Here is a 22,511-nt window from a genome sequence, read left to right as displayed (position 1 = left end):
GCACATGGTGTGACTCTTGGGAATGCAGAGCCACGAATTAGGCTCAGTGATCCTTGTGGGTGCCTTCTAACTCAGCTGAGTATATGGTTCTATGAACTAAGCAGCCAGGACAATTGCAAAACAACAGTCTGATATTCTTAGTATGTCTGCTTTAAAATATGCTATTAAACAACAATGTTGCCTTTTCATGACTCAGTACAATCTCCTGATTAGGTACATCATAATGCAACAGCTGGTCAGGACAGTATTAGTATCTAGCAATTTATCAAAGCCTATTTTTTGGAACTTCAGCAAATAATCTAAAAAATACACTTACAAGAAGAAATCACTTGAAATTTACTTGGAAATGTGGCCCATTTTATTTTAACTGAAAAGCATTCATTATACAGTGCAAACAGCTCTTTGGTAAATTTACTGGTTAAAATAACAACAACAATGACTTTGTTTTAGGTAACATTAAAAAAAGAAAATAAATATGTACAATTTGCATCATATTACAGCAATATTCTCACAATGGATACTGAGGAAATGGTCATCTAGCCATTGGCCACTGTTTCAGAAATGTTAAAATCAACATTGATTCTAGAGACACTGCAATAAAACTGAACTAGTACAATCCATGACTGATTACATTTTAGACTGTGGATAAAGACCTGGTTTTCCTGATTTATAAGCAGATGGATGGTGGAAAATAACTCAATATTACACTTGTTACACTTGTTTAAGCATATCCAGACTCCTAAGCCCATTTTATTTACCATATGAATAAACAGTGAACAACGAAGAAAACCTCCCACTTTACTCTGGAGGCTGGAGAAAAGGAACAATCAGATATAAGGTACTATTTTACAACGTATAAATGGAAACTCTCTTCTCCTATAAGCGGAAATCTTGAGAAAGTTTATTTAAAGCAAAATTGAAAAGGAAGAATGCAAGTAGTAACCAGTTGGATGTACTACTGCCTTATTTAACTGTTTGGACAGTTAAGTTACATTTGGTTTAGCTCTGCAACCCTTCCTCTTTGAGGAATTTCTGCTATAGGTCAATGGGAGTTCCATCTGAGTTGGAATTACAGGACGAGACATGTGGTTTGGACTCTCAACAAAAGTCAACAAAATACCAGAGTATCAAAGAAATACAAGAATGACAATTTTCAGGAACCATATGATACTCAAACATGCTCGCCACACACAATTTCTAGAAGTATTAACAAAGAATATTACATAAAACATTGTATATAAAATCAATTAAAATATTCTCAAAAATATAAATTGCAATTCCATGTGTACCACACACCTTTAACACAGCACTCACATGTACATATTGCTTCCACCATAGCATGAAACAAAGTTTCTGTAGTAAGCTTTAAAGTTACACAAAAGTTTGAATGTGTGTCATGGTAATAGTTTATCAAATTAGAAATTATTAATGTTAGTAGAGAAATTATGTGCCAAAATATGATAGTGGATTTCATATTGCTGTGCTAGGTTAGTTATTAGATAGGTATTTGTTCTACCATGCAATAATTAAGTACTCAGTCTGTTTGCATAATCTGAAATATTTAACATATGAAGGTTTAATTTTGTGCAGATTTATTTGTTACCCCAATCTCTGTCCCTTGATTTTGAATGCTTAAACTCAGAAGTCAGTGAATTATGCAACTAGCTCTGGTTCTAGCTAGTCCTGATTTAGGACTAAAGGACAGAGCAATAACCTCTAGCAAATTAAGTATTCAGGGAAACAATCAATTCTGAATAAACACAAAAAAAGCTGTAAAATGAGGTATGATAGTTGTCCTTCACTCAATATAATTCCTGGTCAAAAATATGCAGTTTGCATTCTAAAAAGTACATAACTTTGAAATGCTAGTGTAGACATATATTCTATAATGTTCAACATTTAAATGGGAGATGAAGTCCACTGGCAGACCATTTTTAACATGAATGACAAAAATATTGAGGTAAAAACATATATTCATTAGATGAAACTGAAAAAAAAAAAAAAAAATCAAATACCCTATCAGAAAAAGTAGTCAATCCACAATTAATCATGCTGCTTGATTTTGATTTTTCTTTTTTTCAACAGTGCCACAATATAATCAGGAACATATGTCTATTGGCGATATGTACAATGAATCAGTAGGAATCTTTGTATACAAAATGGCATGTGACATCTTTTCACATTTTCAAAACAGGGCCATACAATTACAAGAGCTGATCTGAGATCAAGAGAAGCATGCTTTAAAACTGACCTGGATGGTTATGTTACAAAGATTTAAAATAAATGAAACAAACAAACAAAAAAATGTTGTCAAGTAATGACGTATGTTTTGACAAAAAGGATTATGTTAATTTTTAAGATCAAATGCTACTCTGTCATGCATGTTTCCCTAGAATGAGGAACACTGTCAATTACATCTATAATACACATTCAGTTGCTTTTTCTTTCTTCCAATTACAGTTATTTATATTTCCTTACTAATTCTAGCTTTTTTTGCTTTGAAAATTTTGATTTATTTTGCTCCTTGAATTAAGGAAAGGATGTTGAAAGGCGTCAAGTAGCTTTGTTTATTTCCGTGCTGGTTCAGACCCAGCAGTGATAGTGTGATTTAACAGAATTTCCATGCATTGATGTTTGCAGAAACTGGCCTGCTGTGACATTGCTACAGGCACAGTGACCTTGTGTTTTCCTTTTCCTGGCATTTTACTAAATAACAGCAAAGAGCTAAGTATCAACACAGACTGGTACTAGAAAGGGATGGTAAACTTTTAATGTTGCTAAGTAAAGACAGGAAACAAAGTGTTTATTTCAGAGTAAATCCTAAACCCAGTCATTTTGGGTACCTAAAACTACCTGACAGTGTTCTTTTAAAGTAGCACCAGTTTGAGTTTCTCTAACCTGAGAAGTATAACACACAATTAACTTTGACCTGTTTGCTAATTTCCCTTTCATTAAGTTTTGCATTGTGATTTACCTTCATGGGCAGAAAATAAAATGATACATTATGTTATACTGTTACAGCACCATTAGAATATTGTAAATCTTGGTTTCTTGCTGTTGTTAGGACTGTAGTTACCTGTTTTTGCCATCAGCAGGCACTGATATGATTTGAGGAGTATGCACCCTAAATTCTTAAAAAGGAGACTTATGGCTTCTTTTTATTAGTATTTTGTTGTAAGCAGACTGGACAGCAATCTCCTTTTCCCTTCACAGGTGCTTCGCAGTCAGCTGGCGGGCATGATTCTACAAAACAGGTAATCTGACCAACCTGTGCCAGGAAAAAAAATAACAGAACAAAAACATACTTAGCTACATATTCCAAACAAGAAATACATTTTTTATGTTATTGCAGAACATATTCTCATTCATTCTCTGTAAGAACCTGACTAATACTATAACCCCACATAGTTTGTTTCAATATCAACTTACTTTGAGAAGGTTAAGGCACTCTCTGTATTACCACATCTTTTTGATAAAGCAGCGCATATGCTTTTGTCTAACATTCAGGTGAGACTGGGGTACCAAGCACTAACATACTCTTTTTACTACCTTTTAAAAATTTTCTCTCTGATAGAAGAAAATTACAGTCTAGCACTAAGTCAGATGAACTTTTATTGATTTTTATGCATTTTTTTTGACTTCTTCATTAAGCGTCTCACTTTGCAGTTAATTTCACCCGTATAGCTTTACATAAATGAAAATAGAAATATAATAAAAATAGATAATAGCTGGATTGAAAAACAATGTCCAGGGCAGGAATATCTGAATAATATAATTTTCTGTACAAAATAACTGAAGATCCATAAAAAGAAATTTGCAAGTATTACCCAGAAATTAGCAGGCACAAAACTGGAACTGCTGGTTTAGAAACAGAATTATAATTTCTATCTCAAAGTGAATTTCCACATACTTACTTTGCATTCACACAAAGTACAAGGGTCCCTTTTCCAGGTTTCATTGCTGGAATATGATTTACCCTCTTCATCAGTGCAATCAGAATTACTGAGGCGTGATTCAAGTTTTTTTATCTGAAAACATTTAAAAAAGTAAAGTAACTGAATCAAAGAAAGGTTTTTATTTGTGTAAAGTATTCTGTCTTTTCCCTTATGCTACATGCTATATAATCCTTGTTATACTTGTTTGGGTTTTTCTTCTCACTACTTAGTTTTTATAATGCTAAAAGATTAAAAACAGGTAAAACATATGGAGATAGTCTTTCAAAAGAAAGCTAACAGAAAATACATCTTTCCTACCATTGGAATATTCACCTAGAGCATACAAAGATTAAAAACCTACATGTTTCATATACAGAAAACCAAATTTAAACTGTCAAAAATGTTTTGGAAAGGAGGTGAGTTTTAAAATTTCTTTTAAACACCTTAATTTAAAATATTTACTTGAATTTTTTATTAACTTCTGTATAGTGTACATTTTAAAAATGGGATTCCACTATGGCTGAATAGAGTTTACCTGCAAACATTGTGAAGTCTTCTCTAAGTGATCTAGATTTTACCTATGTTTACAGCTGTAGTCTGGCATATTACTTCTTATGAAGTCTACATTTTAATCATTGCTTTACACAGATTGCATAAGTTTCAAATGATAAAAAAGATTTTATTAAAACAACACACAAATTTTTAGAGAAGGATTAATTCTGTGTTTAGTATACAATGGTTACACAAGGCTTCAGGTTCAAAAGTCAAGCGGGTCCAGCTGTAGAATATTTCAGTATGATTTCAAAAGAACACAGAAATCAAGAATAATAACACACAATGTTCTATGTTGGTTTTTGTTTGAGATATTATGTGGTAGGTTTTGTCTGCAGGGGATGTCTAAATACTAAAAATGTAAGATGTTAGGAAAACATTATTAATTAAATCTACAATTAGACTTGATAGACTAGAATTAGTTCATGATAGTATCTTACCTGATTTCTGAGGCTTGAAATAGTTTTTTGCATTTCCAAAACAAATTCTTTGAAGTCATTCACTGCGGGTACATTTCTGTTTTCATTAGATGCTGATGTGGCATTACGAAAATATTTACTCTGTTTCGCAGAACTAAAACAAATGAATGCCAAGTCAGGATATTCATCTAACTCATTTTTATTTGGCTAGATATTCTAGGACACTTAACAAAAGTGTAAAAAAAGAGTAACCAACAAACGTAGGAACGGTATGAACCACAGCAGCACACAAGACCAGCTGGTGCTGAAGACAGACTCAGGACAGGTGAGCTCTAGATTACTGTGAATATCACTAGCAACAGAGAATTTCTTATACTTAGAAAATTATGTATTTCATGCAGGGCTACACACAAAGTTGTCACCAGTGACACTATAGAGCATCACCTTAAATTCATCCCTGAGCCTCCAATATGAAAGCAGACTAAAAGGAAAGAGTCTTAAAAAGTGTTCCTTCTGATATGAAATTCACATTTCACATTCTGAACCATATTCTTCCTCTACAGCCTTGTTAGCAGAACATGTATTTTAAGAAATATGACTTCAAGAAGGAGAAAGTTTGGTTTCATAAATAAATGAGAAGTACTTCTAGATATGCATATTTTTTACTAACATTTGACATCAATACTGCTTATAATACACAAAAGCTAAAGTCTTTTGTCTGCAGTACTTTCTAGTTGACATCTCATAACAGATATATAACACTAAATTGTGTTAATCAATTCAATCTGTTGATGAGGAAGAGTAACAAAAGGAACTGTCCATAACTAACAATATATTATCTGGCACCACTTGAAAAAACATGCATTCAAAAGCATAGACAACAATAATTTTTAAGTCACTTATTACATTAAGATCCTTGAATCCATTACTATTTTGCAGATCCTTGAATCCATTAATAATTCCAGGCATTACTATTTTGTTAACATGTCATCTCCAGTGCTAAGGGATACCCAAAGAATGAACTGGCAAAAAATTCTCATATATCAGGGCTCAGGATTTATAATCTTTCTGCATAAATTAAAACAGCACTTACTGGCAGGGGTTCAAGCTACTGTTTCCCATAGTTTTTCATCTAAATTAGAGAAAAAGAACTCTAAACAACGTAACATGCTCAAGTTCTAGTAAAGCAGCTGCTATTGTATAACAAAAGATTTAATCTTCCCCACCTGTTCAAGTTATTGAAAATCAGAAGCTAAAAAAAAAAGGAGGAAAAAACCCTTCTCACCACAAATGCAATTTAAATAGAACACTGAGCATGAGAGCTGATGGGAACATTCAATGACTGAAGTTGTTTTAGCTTTATGCTACAAATGAAGTATTGTACATCTACTATTTTGTATTCCTAATTAGTAATTGGACTGAAACACAGTAATTTCTGAAACACAGTCAAACAAGCTTGTCCTTAGATGTAAGCATTTATTTTTTTCTTGCTTTCATTTTTGTTTAACACCTTTTGCAGTTTTAGAACTATGGGACTAGCATCCTTAAAAAGTGAATTGCTGTTCTGTAAATTTTTCTAGCAGTTCACTTGCAAAGACAGACAAAACGTCCTTCTTCAAGGATTACCTGAAAGGAACCTACCTTTTCATATTATCTATAAGCCAGCTTATACTTAGCTGCTGTCTTCTCTTGTCTAAAATCCTAAACACGTAAAGGATCTTTCATTTCAGGACAGATTCCTCTCAAATAAGTGAAATATAATCATGGTGTTTCTTCAGGTACTGTAGAAGATACCATCCAGAGTATTTGAAATTGCTGAAATACATTTAGCTCTTTATGTATCTGTCTAGATGCTTTCCTTGCTGGAGTGGGTAGACCGTACTTCGTCATCATCATCACTCAAACAGAGAGTTTTATTTGTTAAAAGAATGCATGCTAAATAGAAAGAGCTATAATTCAAATGTCTCAAATTTGTTCATCAAGAAATGGTCTGAGCAGAACTCGTTTCATGTCACTAATTCATACATAAGTTTTCATTCCCTGGAAAGGGCAGGGACCCTGTGCAGCTGACAATTTGTGACTGAAACTGTGATTCACTTCCTTGCTGTATTTTGAGGATTAGGTTGTTATAAACAATATTATTAGTACTGCTGTTCTCCATTCCTGCTCTGAGTATTTTGGTACCAGAAGTAATCCTTACCATTACCACAAATTTTTATGCAAGTGAAATCAACACTTGGTATCCTCCTATTTCTACAGGAGAATCTAGAAGCTCCGAAAAGGAGCTATAGAAAAGGAAATAGAAATAATTTAGATTAATTTAGTTACTGCAGGCACTGTAGGAATGTGGCATTTCAAATCCCCAAATTACGCTTCATTAATGTTTTTTTTTTTTTCACGAAAACTGCAGGAAGAACAAAAGTACTATACTTATACTACTCACAAAGAGTTTTAAACGAATTTGAGCTTGAAAAAAGTGGTTTATTTTTGTAGATATGTAGAAGTGTCAGAATAAAATACATCAATCATAAACTTGAGAAAGCAGACACTGGAAAAAAGTGGTATGTGCTTACAAAGAAATCATTCAGTTCCATTCCATTTTGAAAGCAAATGTTTTTTTATAATTCTTAAAAAAAAATTCTCACCTTACTGTTTTGGCCGTTTTCATTTTCTTCAGGGGCTTGTCCTCCCGAAAGCTGTAGTCAAGAGAACGTCTCCCCCGAAAGTGATATGAAAATGCATTAAACTGTCCTCTGGTTCTACAGTCTGAAAATGGACAAGATATTACACATAGACAGTATATTTCAGCAGTTACAATATTAATATGATTTTGCAGTGTTTTCTGAATTTAAAGGCAAGTCATACATTCAGTCTGATCCCTCTGGAATTGGTTCATTCAATTCATTGGCAGATGAATATGTCTCAGTGATAGAACATTTAAGGAAATTAGATGCAGAGAATGTGATTACCTGCAGACCAGCTTTTTAGTATGAAACAAAGGAATAAATACTATTTTAACAAACCTATATAGTGCTACTTTAACTATTCTTTCCACTTCTGAAATTTTCACTCTCTTGGCTTTTAATTATTTTCTCCTTTTCAAAACGGGCAACCACGTATGAAGAAAAACAAAGACAGAAAAACCACTCTGTGGGTTCCTCATCTATTCCAGGCATTATTATTTGTTATTTTTGGCGTCTGAAAGAGAATTTTTAATTAAATTCCAAATTTGCAGACATGCTTTATAGGTTGACAAGTCCTATTTCCAAATCTGAGGAATTTGAAGGTATCACCAGACACTAAAACTCTTTCCACCACAGAGTAAAAATCTCAAGCCTGAGACTGACCTAAAACAAAAATCTTCTCCTAAGATCCTAAGAGGACATCTTGACAGGACGAAGTATGTCTTTCTTCCAGTTCACTTTATTTAGCCTTCCAAACATAGTGAGCATTTGGACAGAGTCCCATTTAAAGAAGAAAATGAAAACAAAATAAAACTACAAAGAGTACTTGATACAGGAGACAATGAGAAAATAGAAGTTCTGTCATTTCTCTTCACAGAAGCTTTAAAGCTAAAAGTTATAATGGGCTAAGATGAAGCAGGAACAAGCTGCATGATCAACTGCTAGAAGCAGAGCCTGCTAAAACAGAAGGGAAAGCCTAAATACAGGATGCCACACATTTCTCACCTAAGTCTGGTATTAACAGAATGAGCCATGAAAGCAACTGAACACAGGAAGGAGTCATTTTCCATAATGTTTCTCTTAATTTTCACCAAAACAAATTAAATCAGGAAGTCAATAACATTTATAAAGTGTTTTTCTGGAATTTAGATTGAAGTATCTTTAGATTGAAGTATCAACAAAAATTGCTGCAAAAGTTTCAAGTCTATAAACAATGCTGAAATGAGCAACTAGAGAAACAAATGTAAGGTTGCTCTGATTACATGAAATTAGGTATCTTGGACTACTTTTAATTGTGTTGGACTTTTACTTAAATTACAATATCACAATTTCCCTGTTAGGAAAGACTTAAGTTTGGCTTAATAGCTTAATATCATTTAGGACACAGAAAAAGAAAAGGATGACTGACCGAAAAAAATTTCTGAGATCAAAAACAATATCTACAGATCATTCCCAAACACAAGTTATCCACAATTCCCCTTTCCTTTTCTTTCCTTGTGGTTTGTCCCATTCTTTAATAAATGTATTACTTTCCTCCTATAATAAGAGCACCCACCAAAGAATTATGTGGCATTTACTGCCAGCATATTGTTCATTTTTCACGTGTGTCCCGCTGTTTCCCACATAATCTCCTTGCTGTCCATTCAGAAAGTGAACTCTCAGATGGGAACAGATCGATGTGTCTGTAAGAAGCTCGGCATGAAGGCATTTTTGAACACCCTTAGACACTTCTATATTTAGTATGGTGAGAAAAAATATCACACTGAAGGGTTCCTGAAGAAAGAACTAATTTTGGTCAGAGGAATTTTTCTCTTAAAGCAATGTGTTGCTTAAAGTTTTCCTGAGTGTCACAAAACCTCTAGTTTCTCTTGGAAGCAATATGTGAAAGGTTTCTGCAATCCTCCTTTGTTCAATAACTGCTGTGGTCATCTTGCATAATAGAGGGGGTTTTTTGGTACAATAACACAATGACCCATTGTTTTTTTTATTCCTAGGCTGTTTCTTAGAAACAAAGGTCTGAAATCTTGGGAAGGTTTCATCACCTTAGACTGGTAAATATGAGAACCATATGTCCAGTGACAGCTGTAAGTACACAGATCTGACTTCCTGTGTTTTTTTTAAAACTCAAATGTGTCAACTTGCCAAATTAACAGCTCTTGTTATTGGTTTCTGTTTCAGGTACAACAGGGAGGAATGTCACGGCTGAGAGGTGCAGGACAAAATGCTTTAGCTTCCAGAAAGCCTAAATCTAAATCAAGAAATTTCTTGTCTCTTTTTTTTTTAAATTATTTTTAATGAAGAATACTTTACCAGTAGCAGTAAATAAGAAAAATTAGCCTGAAATTCTGCTTTTTTTCAGCCTAACTGAAGTGTCCCAAAATTAACTATACCCATTCCAATTAATTTTCTGCAGAAAAGTGAATGTTTGAAAGCAACCTAAGAATTCTTTTTCTCTATGGACAGTTTTTCTTCCAGAAGTTAGCTATTGTTACACTGCAAGTGTCAAGCTGATCCATATACAAAATCCCGCAGCATCACAGAATCTTTTATGTTGGAAAAGACCCCTGATATCATCAGATTCAACCTTTGACCAAGCACCACCTTGTCAACTAGATCATGGCACTAAGTGCCACATCCAGCCATTTCTTGAACATTTCCAGGGATGATGACTCCACCTCCCTGGGCAGCCTGTTCCAATGTACAACAACCCTTTCCATAAAGAAATTGGTATTTCCATTTGTATATGGAAGCCATGTCCATATCTTCTGAAAATCCCCTGTTTCTCACAAGGTTTTAAAAATGCAACTATAATGTAAATTGGATAATAAAATACCTGACAGAGAATTATTGAGCAATCTTAGCTCTCTATGAATCACTCCTTAAAAGTGAGTGGCCAAAAGGCTATGGAGAATTAATCTAATGGTAGATTAAAATAACTTGAAAGACTGAGGAAATATGAAGCAAAGCACATATATCTATTTGATACTAGTTTGATTCTCTGAGATCTATTGTAGTGAATTAGGTTGCTCTTACTGTAAGCATTGGTATTAAGAACTTGTAGACATGCCAGTGGGAGCAGTAAAAGGGTGGAGAAACACTGAAAATATCTAATGTAAAAAGATATTTTTGAGTAGATGTTTTCACAAAGCTGCTACTTAAAAATTGCACAACATAGGAAAATGTTCACACAAAATGAAGCCCTAACTCAAAATAGCTGGTTTTGTTATTGCCAAAATGGGCCACAACCCTTCAGGTTGCACTGCATCTATTCATTTGTTCTATTGAATAAGACTTTCTAACAAAAGATAAATTAAACAGCACCAAAAATGTAATGTGGTGGTCTAAAATCCAACAGTAATCTGCTCAGATCAGAACAGATATATTTTGTATAAAGATTACTTAAACATCTGAAAAGAAAAAGGTATAGAAGGTAGAAGATGAAGTAACAACCCAGACTGTCATCTGCCAGCTGATATACTGGGGAATTTTAAGAATAAAGATGTTTCCTGTAGTTGATCTCAAAGCTCACAGACTGAGCTTCAAGATCTGTCTGCTGTCAGAATGCGAAGGTTCAGATGTTGTTGGGAAAGCAAATGTCCAATTTGTTAATATATAGCTAATGATAGACAAAGGACATTAAAAACATATCATACTTTTGTGATCTGAATAGGTCTTGGATGGTCTGCAAGTAGATTCAGGAGAAACATTAGGTTCTTGACACCAAACCAAAGCAAATCCAACCCCTCCAGTGGAAAAATTAAATAGGACTAGTTGGAGGATTTTGAAAATCAAAATCATGCAGCTTTTGGAATATAAATCAATAAGAAAAAGTAATTTCAGACAGACTGAAAATCCATGGAAATTTTTAAAATAAAGACCCTAAGAACTGTTCTGCCCACTAGACTGTGGAGTGAACAATGTCTTAGAAAAGCAGCAAAGTACACAGGAAAGAAGTAAATCCTCCAGCTGCCTTGACTTGTAGAAAACACTGAGATACTTCAATTAGGAGGATTTCCTACCCATGTTAATTTTACAGTAAATGAACACTTACATAAGTCAAGATTGCAGCCTGACTGTCCTCTAGAGATATTTCTTTATTGCCAGCAGTGGGACTTTGACAGATCTGGCAACTCATTCAGAAGTTTGAATTTAAACAAAATGATTGAAGCTGATTGTTTCCCTGTTGCTTTTCACCAGGGATGGCAACTACTGGCATGAAACTCTGGGTAGCAAAGACAAAGCAATGTCATACATTAAGTCTCTTTATTTTATGTTTATGAATGTAGAATTGTATTTCATGGATCACAGATACCTGAGAAAGGTAACATTTTTTTGGTTTGGATGAAATACAAATAAAAATATTGATTGTCTCAGTAAAATTTTTAATCATGCAAAAATACTGGGCTATATTAAATGTACTTTCATTCAAAGATAAAAAGGATGCAATCCTTAAAATTATAGACCCTGGAACTTTATTTTAGTAGACTGGTGTAGACTGAATTGTTATTAAGCTAACAGCCACCGTCTTTAAAGGTAAATTTAGATGTAAAAAGATACATTTGAATGTAGAAAGCAAAAATATATGACCTGACCAAAGCAAACAAGTTATGTGTAAAGAGGAAACCTTTTCAGGCATAAATCACATCATTTTGGTATTTTGAGTACTTTGAAATTGCTCTTGGTGAACAATTTCCTTTGTCAAAAAAGAACTTCCAGTCTCACACAAAAAGTTCTGCTAACATTTTAAAATGTTATTTCTGCTGTATTCCACAGCCCAGTGCTGTTTAGTATTTTCATTGAAGATTAAAGGGCATAATGAGAAGTGCCTAATAGGAGATTAATGTTGTCAGCAGAGAAGCAATAGACAGCATAATCATTCCTCTGGTCTTAAAATACAGGAGTTCATAAATACAGATCCAGTCTACTGAAAGACCATGTATAAAAGCATTCAGATTAAGAACATGTCTTAACTCTTCTAATGAAATTCAGTGGGATTTAAATATGTCTGATCATAATTTGTATAAGGTTGTATTCCTGAATTAAACAAACAAACAAACAGAACAATATCTGACAGAGGAGATATGCTGTTTGCTAACTGAGAAACAGTTAAAAGAAATCTTCCTAAATAATTTTACACTTATTAGGATGATTTGTATCTTATCTGAATCACTTCCTCCAAGGTCACTGTCTATTGTCCTCCTGGGTCCATGTGAAAACCTCATGGGTTTTGACATTCAACTTACAAGAAAAACCTCCAAACCAAAACAAAACCAAGAAGTGTGAAACTTTCAAAGACTCACATTTGAGAAATCATGAAAGCGTACACTGATTACTTAAAAAAACCAAATTCAAGATACATTTTTTGCAGTAGAAAGCCTGAAATAAAGCACCAAAAGTGTCTTGTTTGGAAAATGTGAAGCTTGAGTGCTCTTTGACCAAATAAAGAGCTGCAGCAAATCCAGCAATAACCCATCATCTCTGACAAGACAAAGAAAGGTAGAAAGTGAAGGAAAGCAGAAGAAAACTTGTGTACTTCAGTGAAACTCCTACTTTTTGCCATCATAAACTAGTAATTCTGTTGTATGATTTGCCAACTGAATTTAAAGTTAACCTGGTTTTGTTATTATAAAGAGGAATAATGCTTTGCTTTGTAAGAAGTAAATACTTGCTTTACTCAAAACATCTACAAGGCAGATTTTTGTAACTAAGAAATTTTTCTATTGTTCATATGGAAAAGTATTTTGACTTTTAACAAAACAGGAAGGACAACAAAACCAGACGTGTTTTTAACTGGGCTGAAACAGCTGAACACATGGGTAACTTACGAAACATACATAAAGTACAGAGAGCAGTATTCTGTACTTGAAATTTTAACTCAGGATAATTTTAATTATAAAATCATTAGAAGCATTTTGAACATGGAGAAGGGTTTTTTCTTTTAAATAATAACCAGTAACAAGTTCAAATAAAAAAACCCTCACAACGTATTCAACTCAAAGTAAATGCTGTTCCTGAGTGTATGCCCCCACCTCAGAGGAGTGGTGGCCACAGAAGGAAAGAAATTTTTTACATCAGTTGCTTAAACTGAATTCCCACAGAAAACGTCACAGTCGTTCATCCATGCAAGAAAGCAGTTCAAGCCATGCGTACTTCGCTTTTTCTTCATTAACCCCTGCAAGGCTTCAGGAGTTCAGAAAAAGGGGATAGAGATAGGCTTTTTTTTTTTTTAACTGGTAATTATTTACCCTTTCTTTTGCTTGGCAGTTGTCTAACTGTACTGCACCCAGTGGTACTCTCTGGTAGCAACTTTCTTGAATGAAAATACAAGCTGGGTTGTTGAACACAAGAATACTAAAGACTTTCCAAAGATAACATCTGTTCTAAAAGGACCAGGTGATAACATAACATTTCAAGAATCAACATGTAATTTCTCAGAACAGCCTTACTATTATTTCAAATCAATATAAAAAATGCATTTGTGAAACTGTCTGTCAAGCTTCATGAACCACAGCAAAGTGAAGTTATCTTGAACTGGCAGAATGTGCTTTATTTATGGTAAAGCATTTAAAGAGTAATAATTGATTTTCTCACAATGTTTCTGGCATATGTCAGAGAATTTTTTAAGGGATTCTGGAAGACTTTGTATTAAAATTACAATGTGTCAATCATATCTAGCTTTTTATAAGCTATTATCATTAATTTGGGAACGGCAAAACTGGTAAACGTTTAAAAAAACCCAAATAACCTACAAAAAACCCCACAAAGCTGTAAAAATTAGAGTAAGGCCTGAAAGATTTTGTATATGGGGGATATTGTACAAGATCCTATTGAAATTTAAAGTATTTATTTCTGCTAGTCTCACACAGATAACTGACATTTTGAACAGAGTCTTCCAAGAAAGAATTTTCTTAGAGAGTGATTTTTTTTTAGACTTGTTTACTGGACAAGACAATTAAGTAATCAGTTTAAAAGCTAAGTTATGCGGTAACTTTGAATAGTAAATCTCTGTCTACTTTTTTAATTGCTAATGATATCAGAGTGTGTTCTCACGGTACGATCACAGCACTTAAAATCCTTCCTCAGTATTTACTGTATCTGTAGCAGCCTGAAGGGTTATCTTCCATCAGTTTAACTTTTACCTCCTGCTTTAAATTCTGAGCCATATCACAAAAGAACTTTGTCATCGTGGACAATTACATCTTACCATAAGAGTTAAATAGCCAAGACACTAGTGGAAGATTGTGACTTCTCTCAAAAATGCAATCCACCAGTTCTTTATTCATGCATATCTTTCAACAGAATATTAAATAGCCTACTCAGCAGTAGTAAACTCAAGAGAATCAGCAGTAGAAAAGATGAAGAACACAGATCTGGATACCTTTCATCAGCAAATCTACAACATATTAGTATTGAAATATATCAGGGAAATATTAAGATTCTAATAATTATCAACCAATACTACCATTATCCTCTCAAATAAGAGCAAGGCTTTTCATACTAGTAATTTGTTTGACAGCAATTTCTCAATAGTCAGAGCTCAAGAGAAAAGTTCCCAAAATTTCTGAGTATACTTTTACAGCCTGGGCATGTCATTGAATTTTGTCCAAAGAAAATGGTAACAACATTGTCAGGGAGATCTCAATAAGGAGAGGTCATTGTGATGTTCTCTGAAGCATTTTGTTGTTGATGCTACTGAAAATCATTCTGCATGATCCAGAAGATTCTCTTGGGAATGGATTCTAACTATGTTACAGCTGCAGTGAATTCTGATGTGATGATGGCTGAAGAGAGGCCACACAGAAAATCTGTGAGACAGAAGCCAACATACAGGCCACCAAGCAGTGTCCTGTGCTTCATGCAGCTAAGTAAATCCTATTTCAGGAGAAAAATAGCTTATTTCTCAGGAAAAAAAATTACCCCATGCTCCTAACTTTTGAAGGAGATGGCAATGAACAAGAATATTTATCCACAAAAGAAAGAAAACAAGTAAACAATTATCTACACCATGCAATGCTCAAATCTATGCTATTTTTTACAGTGTTTATTTAATATAAAATATGGAATGATTTCCCACTTAACAGGGGCTATGCTTCAGATTAGAATTTGTAACATCTTAACAAAACCCAAAACCCAAAATACAGTAAAATATCTTCTTAAAATAAAATAGACGCTTAACAAACTACACACACCTCATTGCCCCCAAATCCACCTCTGTACAGACCTTCACAGCAATCTTGCCACATCCTGAGGTCCAATTTAGGAATATCTTCACAGCTACTATATCCATGTGGGAATTCAGCCACCTTAAAGACATCATGTTGTACCCTGGTTATGTTGTCACCATTGTCACATAAAACTCTGGCAAGAGATGTCTGCTTGATCTGAGTGAGCTGAGCAGGTGTGAACACACCCGGGTTTTCATACCATAACCTGTAATCTCACAGAAAAGACAAGTTTGCTAGTGAAAAAAAAAAGAGGCAGTTTCTCAAAGATATTTCAACACTGTGTTCAGAATGAAATGAATTATCTCATAAATCCTGTTCTCAACTTTGCATTGTATCAAGAGACTGATCCAAATGCAAAAATATAAGTTCCTGGTGTCACTTCAGCATTAGGTGGTGTCATGCTCACACTCTGAAAAGGATGAAATCTTCAAGAAATTCTTTGATTTCTCTTCTAGTCTCATTTCAATGTCTTGGGCATCTCTGGACATGTAAAATGACACCAGACTACCAAGTTAAGGGATCTTTTAACAAAGAAACTTAAACGACCATGATTTCTTTCTGTAGGCAACTTTCCGGTGGTTATGAAAATATTTTGATGGAATTGCTGAGATTAGAAGAATGGTTAATCTCTACCCAGTTTACTATCAAGATAAGTGAGATGATTTAATTTACTAATGATTTTTTTTTCTGTTAAACTATTTTTATGACTATACTGATTCAGGGACTTTCTAATACATGCTCAGTTAATCTATTATATTCAAGAAGGAAACACTATGGTTTCAAACAGTTCATTTGTCATACATAAAGGGCTAAAATTCTGTTATTAATATAAAATATAAATAATACATTACTATAAAAAGCAAGCTTCACATGGAAAATTTCTTAAGTTACTGTCCAGAATTTGAAAACATTTTACACCATTCTAACACATAAGAACTGCTCACTGTGACATTGCTTCTGTCTCCCAAAGCTGTATCAATACTGATATTTTTCCCCACATATTTTAAACAAAACAAAACAAAACAAAACAAAAAAATAGGAGGCTCTTTAAACTTTATGAGAAATCAAAACCAGTCTTAGAGTAACCTTAGAAGAATGGTCAACAAATTTAATTTTACCTATTTAGTGTATCATTTTCATAAAGTATTGGACAGTGGCCAGTGAATGTCCAAGTACTAGAATCAGATTCTCAAATTTCCATCTTGACATGAAGTTAGGCTCCCTTCAAATATCACTCCTTTTTCATGCACAGACACATTTGCTTGGCATGGTGTTACAAGCTTTGATCCTCTGCCCACTGAAAAGGCTTTTCAAAAAAGTGAGAGTTGCTTTCATAATGCCTAATAATATTTTACTATTTGGTGGCATGTTGCTTCCAAATATTTGTGTTTCTTGGACAGCTGAATCCCATTTCCTAAATATTCGATGTTTGCCTATAGTTTCTAAATGTTGTTTCAGAAAATAAAAAAAAAACAAAACCAAAACAAAACAGGAAAAAGTGCTTCTGCTGAAAAAATGCAAACAGATACAAACAAAGAGCAGTATAGATTGTTGTGACACAAATAGGTACTTGTCACCAGTAAGTTGGGGCTCATACTGCATATATTTCTTCTCCTTTTACTCTCTCTGCCTCCAGGCACTAGAGTTGTATGCTTCACAGATTAATTTTTAAACATATTTTATGTAAAAAAGTTTGGGGGTTCTTTCAAAAAGCATACAAAAAGGTTTGGGTTATTGACTACAAAAATAAAAAAACCTTTATATAACTTAATTCAAGAAAATAACATTAAATAAAGTGAATCAAATCTAATTTCCTAATTCTTCCTCTGTTTTTCTTTCATTAGGATGAAATTAATCAGCCTAAGTCTTTGTACTCTCATGCCATAAAAAGAATAGGATTCTAGGCCACAAATTATGTTAAAATGAGGGAAACCTTGATTTTCAGATGCTGAACAAGTGCGCTGAAAGTGTGCAAAGGAGATCTGGCTGCTGTGACAAGAGAAATGATTATTGTCTTCTTTCAGGTACTCTAAAAACTGAAAATGAGAAATTGCTTACAATGTGCATATAAAATAATCTAAAAACAATTATCAAATTGTGTTCTTTGGATTAACCTGTTTGCTTTTAACACTTTTTTGGTGCACACATGGATTGTGTTGTAGCATGCATAGGGGCTAAATATACTGAGTGATATTATTCCAACCTATGCTTAAGTAACAACGACAATTTCTTTGCCAATAAAATAATTAAATAACAACAAGAGAAGTATCATGCACTTTTCAAAAAGGTAAGTGACTTGAATATCTGGCAGAAGGAAACTCAGCAAGCGTTGGCTGTTATGTTTTTGGGGGTCAGTATGACATTCACCATATAATAAAGAATCATGGCTTCTAACAATGTTTTAAATGTGTATTGAACATAAAATGGAGGTCTTTTTGAAAACACGACATTGCAACTGTGATTAAGCATCCTTAATTTAAAATTCATTTTGATTTCCATACTATTTTAATGTACCTGTCTCCATCCCGAATACGCCTGAACTGTGTGCTTAACAGACACATCAAAGTTGGCCCCAGTCGACTCCCTGGAACTAAGTCTTCCACCATTAGAGCAGGAAATAGGTCTATGTTCAGTGGGGAGCCATACAACCTATAAATTGAAAAACACAAACACTGAATAACAAATATTTTATACTTACAAAATAATCAGTACATGGTGAAGCTAAGAGCAAGAGATACAAATACCTCCCAGGAGAAAATGCAGTGACAGAGCTACATCTTTTGTGAACAAGCTGTGGGTGTATACACAAGAAATCCTGCAATGCAGGTTGTATACACCATGTGGATCTGCATGTATACCCTGCAAGTTTTTTTCTCCTAGAAGCTTTCTTCTCATTTCTTGGAATTGTTTCCTTTTTATAGCTTTTCTTTCCTGTCCCTCTGTACACACTTTTTCCATTACTGTTGCTCTGACTAATTCTCTGTCCTTGATTTTGGGCAGATAAGCTAGGGATGGCAAGTAGATGTAGACCTAATTTCAAACACTGAATCTCTAAAGAAGAACTGATTACTGGTAGTTAAGGATGTCCACATGGAAGTACAGTGGACGATATTGACGTTTGTTTCACTGTACAGAATTAATGGAACTGAACATCTAAATACTTGCATGAAGTTGGCATTTAATATGACCTTACACTGAAACAGCACTCATATTTAACAGCATTTACAAAACTAGGCATTTCAAATTAATAATTTCATTAACATATACAGTATATATTAACTTACTGTTCACAGAGATGTAGAAGTAGAGAAATTATCTGCACATGGAAATTGTTAACATCTATTTTGTGTTACTGATGGAAGTTTCCTAAAATATCCCTTTAAGTCTTTCTTAGCAAGTATCCTTTTCTAGATAAGACATTTAGCTGTGGTTTTTGCATGCACATTTAGATAATTGACTTTTTCTTCACCTCAGGCTCACCTGCTAAGTTTCTCCCTGATATCAGGATTCTTAATTTCATTTTTCAGATCTTCAAAAGTCTGAGCTGAAGAAAGATTACAGTAAACTCTAAAATCATGGTAGGGAGGAATTCCATGATCTCTGCCTCTCTGAATATTCATAGCTGCCAGATCTAAAGCCACAGTACGTGCCATGGAGAAGAGTCTTTCTGTTAATTCTGTATTGAGTAATTGTGATGGGACACGCATCTTACCAGCAACACCAAAAAATCCCCTTAGAAGCGGATCAATGCCTCCTTCATTTACAATCCGAAATGGAGAGAAGAATGCCTTATGAAGAGGTAGATGGCCTTGTGGAATAGGTTCAAAGTTTTCATCCAGTCGATACAGAAAAGGATTAATGAGTGTGTGACCAAACCTAAAAGCGGCAGTTGCAAACTCATTAGTTATGCCAGAATTAACACTGGGATCATAACCCTTATATTCGCCAAGCATCTTCATGCCTACCTCTCCAAAGATCTTAGGGAGCCAGTGGCTAAATGTTATGTGTTGCATTTCTGCACCAACAATTTTGCGTGTTTCATGATATATTGTGTCACCGTCCCAGTGTGGATTGAGTATCAGTAGCTCTGTGGCAATTCTGTTGTGTTCTCTAAACCACAGTGTGTGGATGCTGGTAAGACCCAGCTGCTCGTTAGAGCGCTGATCACCAGCTAAAAAGCAGGGTATTGGGCTCTCATTTTCATCTCTCATACATTCTGTTGGTGGGCCAGTGGCAAATGGAAGAAGGGGCTTGCCAGATCTCTGTACAATGCCCTGCCTCAGAAGACCCCTTTGACTCGCCAAATCTCTGATTTCTAGTGCTTCATGGTCCGAACTGCCATACACATTGGAGGCATCGATGTATGAAGTCAGCTGGTTGATCTGTTCTCGTGGGTACACAGAATTCATCAGGAGAGATGTCATGCCGCTTCCACAAACTGGACTGGAGCGTACGAAAAACATGCAGCGTGCACCATTTCGAACTCTGGGATCATTTGGTGGTATCATGATTGAAAAGCATGGAGGATCATTTGTACAAACAGAACTGCAATGTTGACCATCTGAAAACCTGGCCTCACTTAGCGCAGCCACGGTGAGGTCAAGGTCATGGTCAAGAAACTGACCCCACTGCATGAGCATGTGAGTGTACTGGTCATCAGGAGTTACGGTTTCTGTCCCGATCAGAGTAGTTGAAACCAAGCGAGGCATTGGAAGTGCGTAGCCATTAGAGAGTCTTCTGGGTTCAATTCCCCGAGGCAAATTAAATCCATTTTCATACACTGACTTTAACAGACGTTCAAAAGCTGTCAGAGAAGCGCCCCACATGGGATGCTGAAGGTTGTTGCATGTTCCATCGTGTGTCCTGTACTTCTGGTGGAAGCACATGTCTGAGCAGTTGTTCACTCGTCGATGGGCTGTACAGCCTGAGAGATTGGCTATCAGATTCAAGTACTGTGGGGATACAAGGTCATTATAGTGATAACCTGAAACAGAAAAGAGAGAAAGAGAACAATCAGAGAATTTATACTCATGGTCCCCCCACAGATCACAAATGTATTAGAACTGCTATTTTATTTTTCATTTTATTTTACACTTCCCACCAGATTAAACATCCCTATTTTTAGAAAAGAAAAGTAATAATCATATATGTATATTTGAGCATTAGGTCATTTGAACAACTTTACCACCACTAGGTCAGGAGGAAACTTTCTAAAATGCCAATTCAAATGCAACTTTTACAAAATGATCACAAAAGGAGCTCATTACTTATTTGGTCACTTAGGAAAGCAGAGATATTTTCAGAAATAAAAGCCTCATATTGAGACAAATAGAACATTTTCCTCACGTTAGTAAAAACATTTTTAAAAATGTCCGTAACACTGAAATGGACATCAAGACTTTAACTTTTGAGACTTGCTCATTCACTAACATTACTATTTTGTTTTGCTTTATTTATTACAGTGAAAGTTGCAATTTTTAAGAATAAAGAAAAAAAACAGTGAAAAAAGAAAATAACCACTGGCAATAGAGCCAAACGTGGAATGATCTCAAGGACAAATGTTGTGGAGTAATTCATATTCACATTACCCTGGACAAGTTTATATAGAAAAGTAGTGTTTGTGTAGCATTTGGCACAGATTTCCTCTGCAATCCACACCATTCACCTCTGGGACTAAAACATACTTACCATTTTCCTGCGTTTTTTTCTCAGTTCATAGAAAAATAATACATACAAAAAATATACTGTAATTCATTAGAATTATGTTTTTAGAGCCTCAAACTGCATGATCTCTGCTGCGGTATGATGGTGTGTGGAAGGACTGAAGACAATAAGGCCTCCCAGTACAGTGTTGGGTGACTGCAAATAGCAGAAGAGTCAGCCTGGGCCTTGTCCTTGCTGCCTATTAGGAATCACTGTAAAAGTGATTTTTACTTAGTAATATTTGGATTCAATTTCAAGGGGAAAAAATTCTGGCTACATCTACAATATCAACTTGTGTAGACCAACAGAAATGTGCCAGTAAAGTGAAATTTTTGTTGCTGAGTAAGACATGCCTACTCTATCCAGGAGTAGGTTTCCTTCAGAAAATCTTTACTTTGTACTCCTGGACTGAATGTGGGCCTAGACCAAATTTTTCATTTACGTTGAAAAGAATTCACATTGTTCAAGACCATATCACAAATCACACCAAAGCACAGTAAGTGGGGACAACTTCAAATAGGAGCTGCTGATCCAAAGCGGAAGGCACACCGTGAACGACTAACAGATAGAGTGTGGATGAATGAGGTTCCAGGATCCAGGAAAAAGGTCCAGGAGGTGGAGTATTTGGCAGCATAGATGTACGTTTAGCTAACTAGAAACCATCATGCACCATCACGGATCTTGACCTGGAAAGCTTGCTGTCAGGGATAAAACCAAACAAGCAGTATAAAGGCAAAAGGAAAAAAGGAAATGAGCGAGTGTAGAGTGGTACTGTGTTCCCACAGGCTTGAGGGGTTCCCAGCATGATGGCAAACACTCAAGAATAAGAACTGAAAGCAGTTCTGCAACAGGTTGGTACCAGTTAATTGCGGACAGTTGGGAATGTTACTTTTAGTCCTGAGCTCCCAGTGTGCCTGCAAAGACAAGAGTCTTCATCTAAATTCAACACATAAACGTGTGCTAGGCACAACTGGCTCTCTGCCAATTTCCACA

At 34.9% G+C, this 22,511-nt stretch overlaps 1 protein-coding gene across 3 annotated transcripts in view; it reads right to left on the bottom strand.

Moving 5' to 3' along the window:
* Positions 1–335: 335 nt before the first annotated feature.
* PXDN (peroxidasin) overlaps positions 336–22,511 on the bottom strand; it is an 87,742-nt gene continuing 65,566 nt past the window's right edge. For 2 of the 3 annotated variants that reach the window (XM_042033112.1, XM_042033113.1), the window contains 7 exons: positions 19,296–20,799; positions 18,330–18,464; positions 15,812–16,020; positions 7,552–7,672; positions 4,928–5,060; positions 3,915–4,028; positions 336–3,268 (listed from right to left, as the gene is read on the bottom strand). In XM_042033112.1, the coding sequence (XP_041889046.1) occupies positions 3,146–3,268; positions 3,915–4,028; positions 4,928–5,060; positions 7,552–7,672; positions 15,812–16,020; positions 18,330–18,464; positions 19,296–20,799 (2,339 nt within the window). In that variant the 3' untranslated portion in view covers positions 336–3,145. Of the gene's footprint in view, positions 3,269–3,914; positions 4,029–4,927; positions 5,061–7,551; positions 7,673–15,779; positions 16,021–18,329; positions 18,465–19,295; positions 20,800–22,511 lie in introns of those variants that run through there. The other variant, XM_042033114.1, reaches the window with a different exon arrangement.

Source organism: Corvus kubaryi, unplaced genomic scaffold (genome assembly GCF_017639235.1).
Source record: "Corvus kubaryi isolate FWS band 111438036 unplaced genomic scaffold, C.kubaryi_AGA036_p1.0 37354, whole genome shotgun sequence".
Taxonomy (NCBI): Eukaryota; Metazoa; Chordata; class Aves; order Passeriformes; family Corvidae; genus Corvus; species Corvus kubaryi.
Note: the sequence above shows the minus strand (reverse complement) of the source record. Positions and strands in the feature narration are given on the sequence as shown.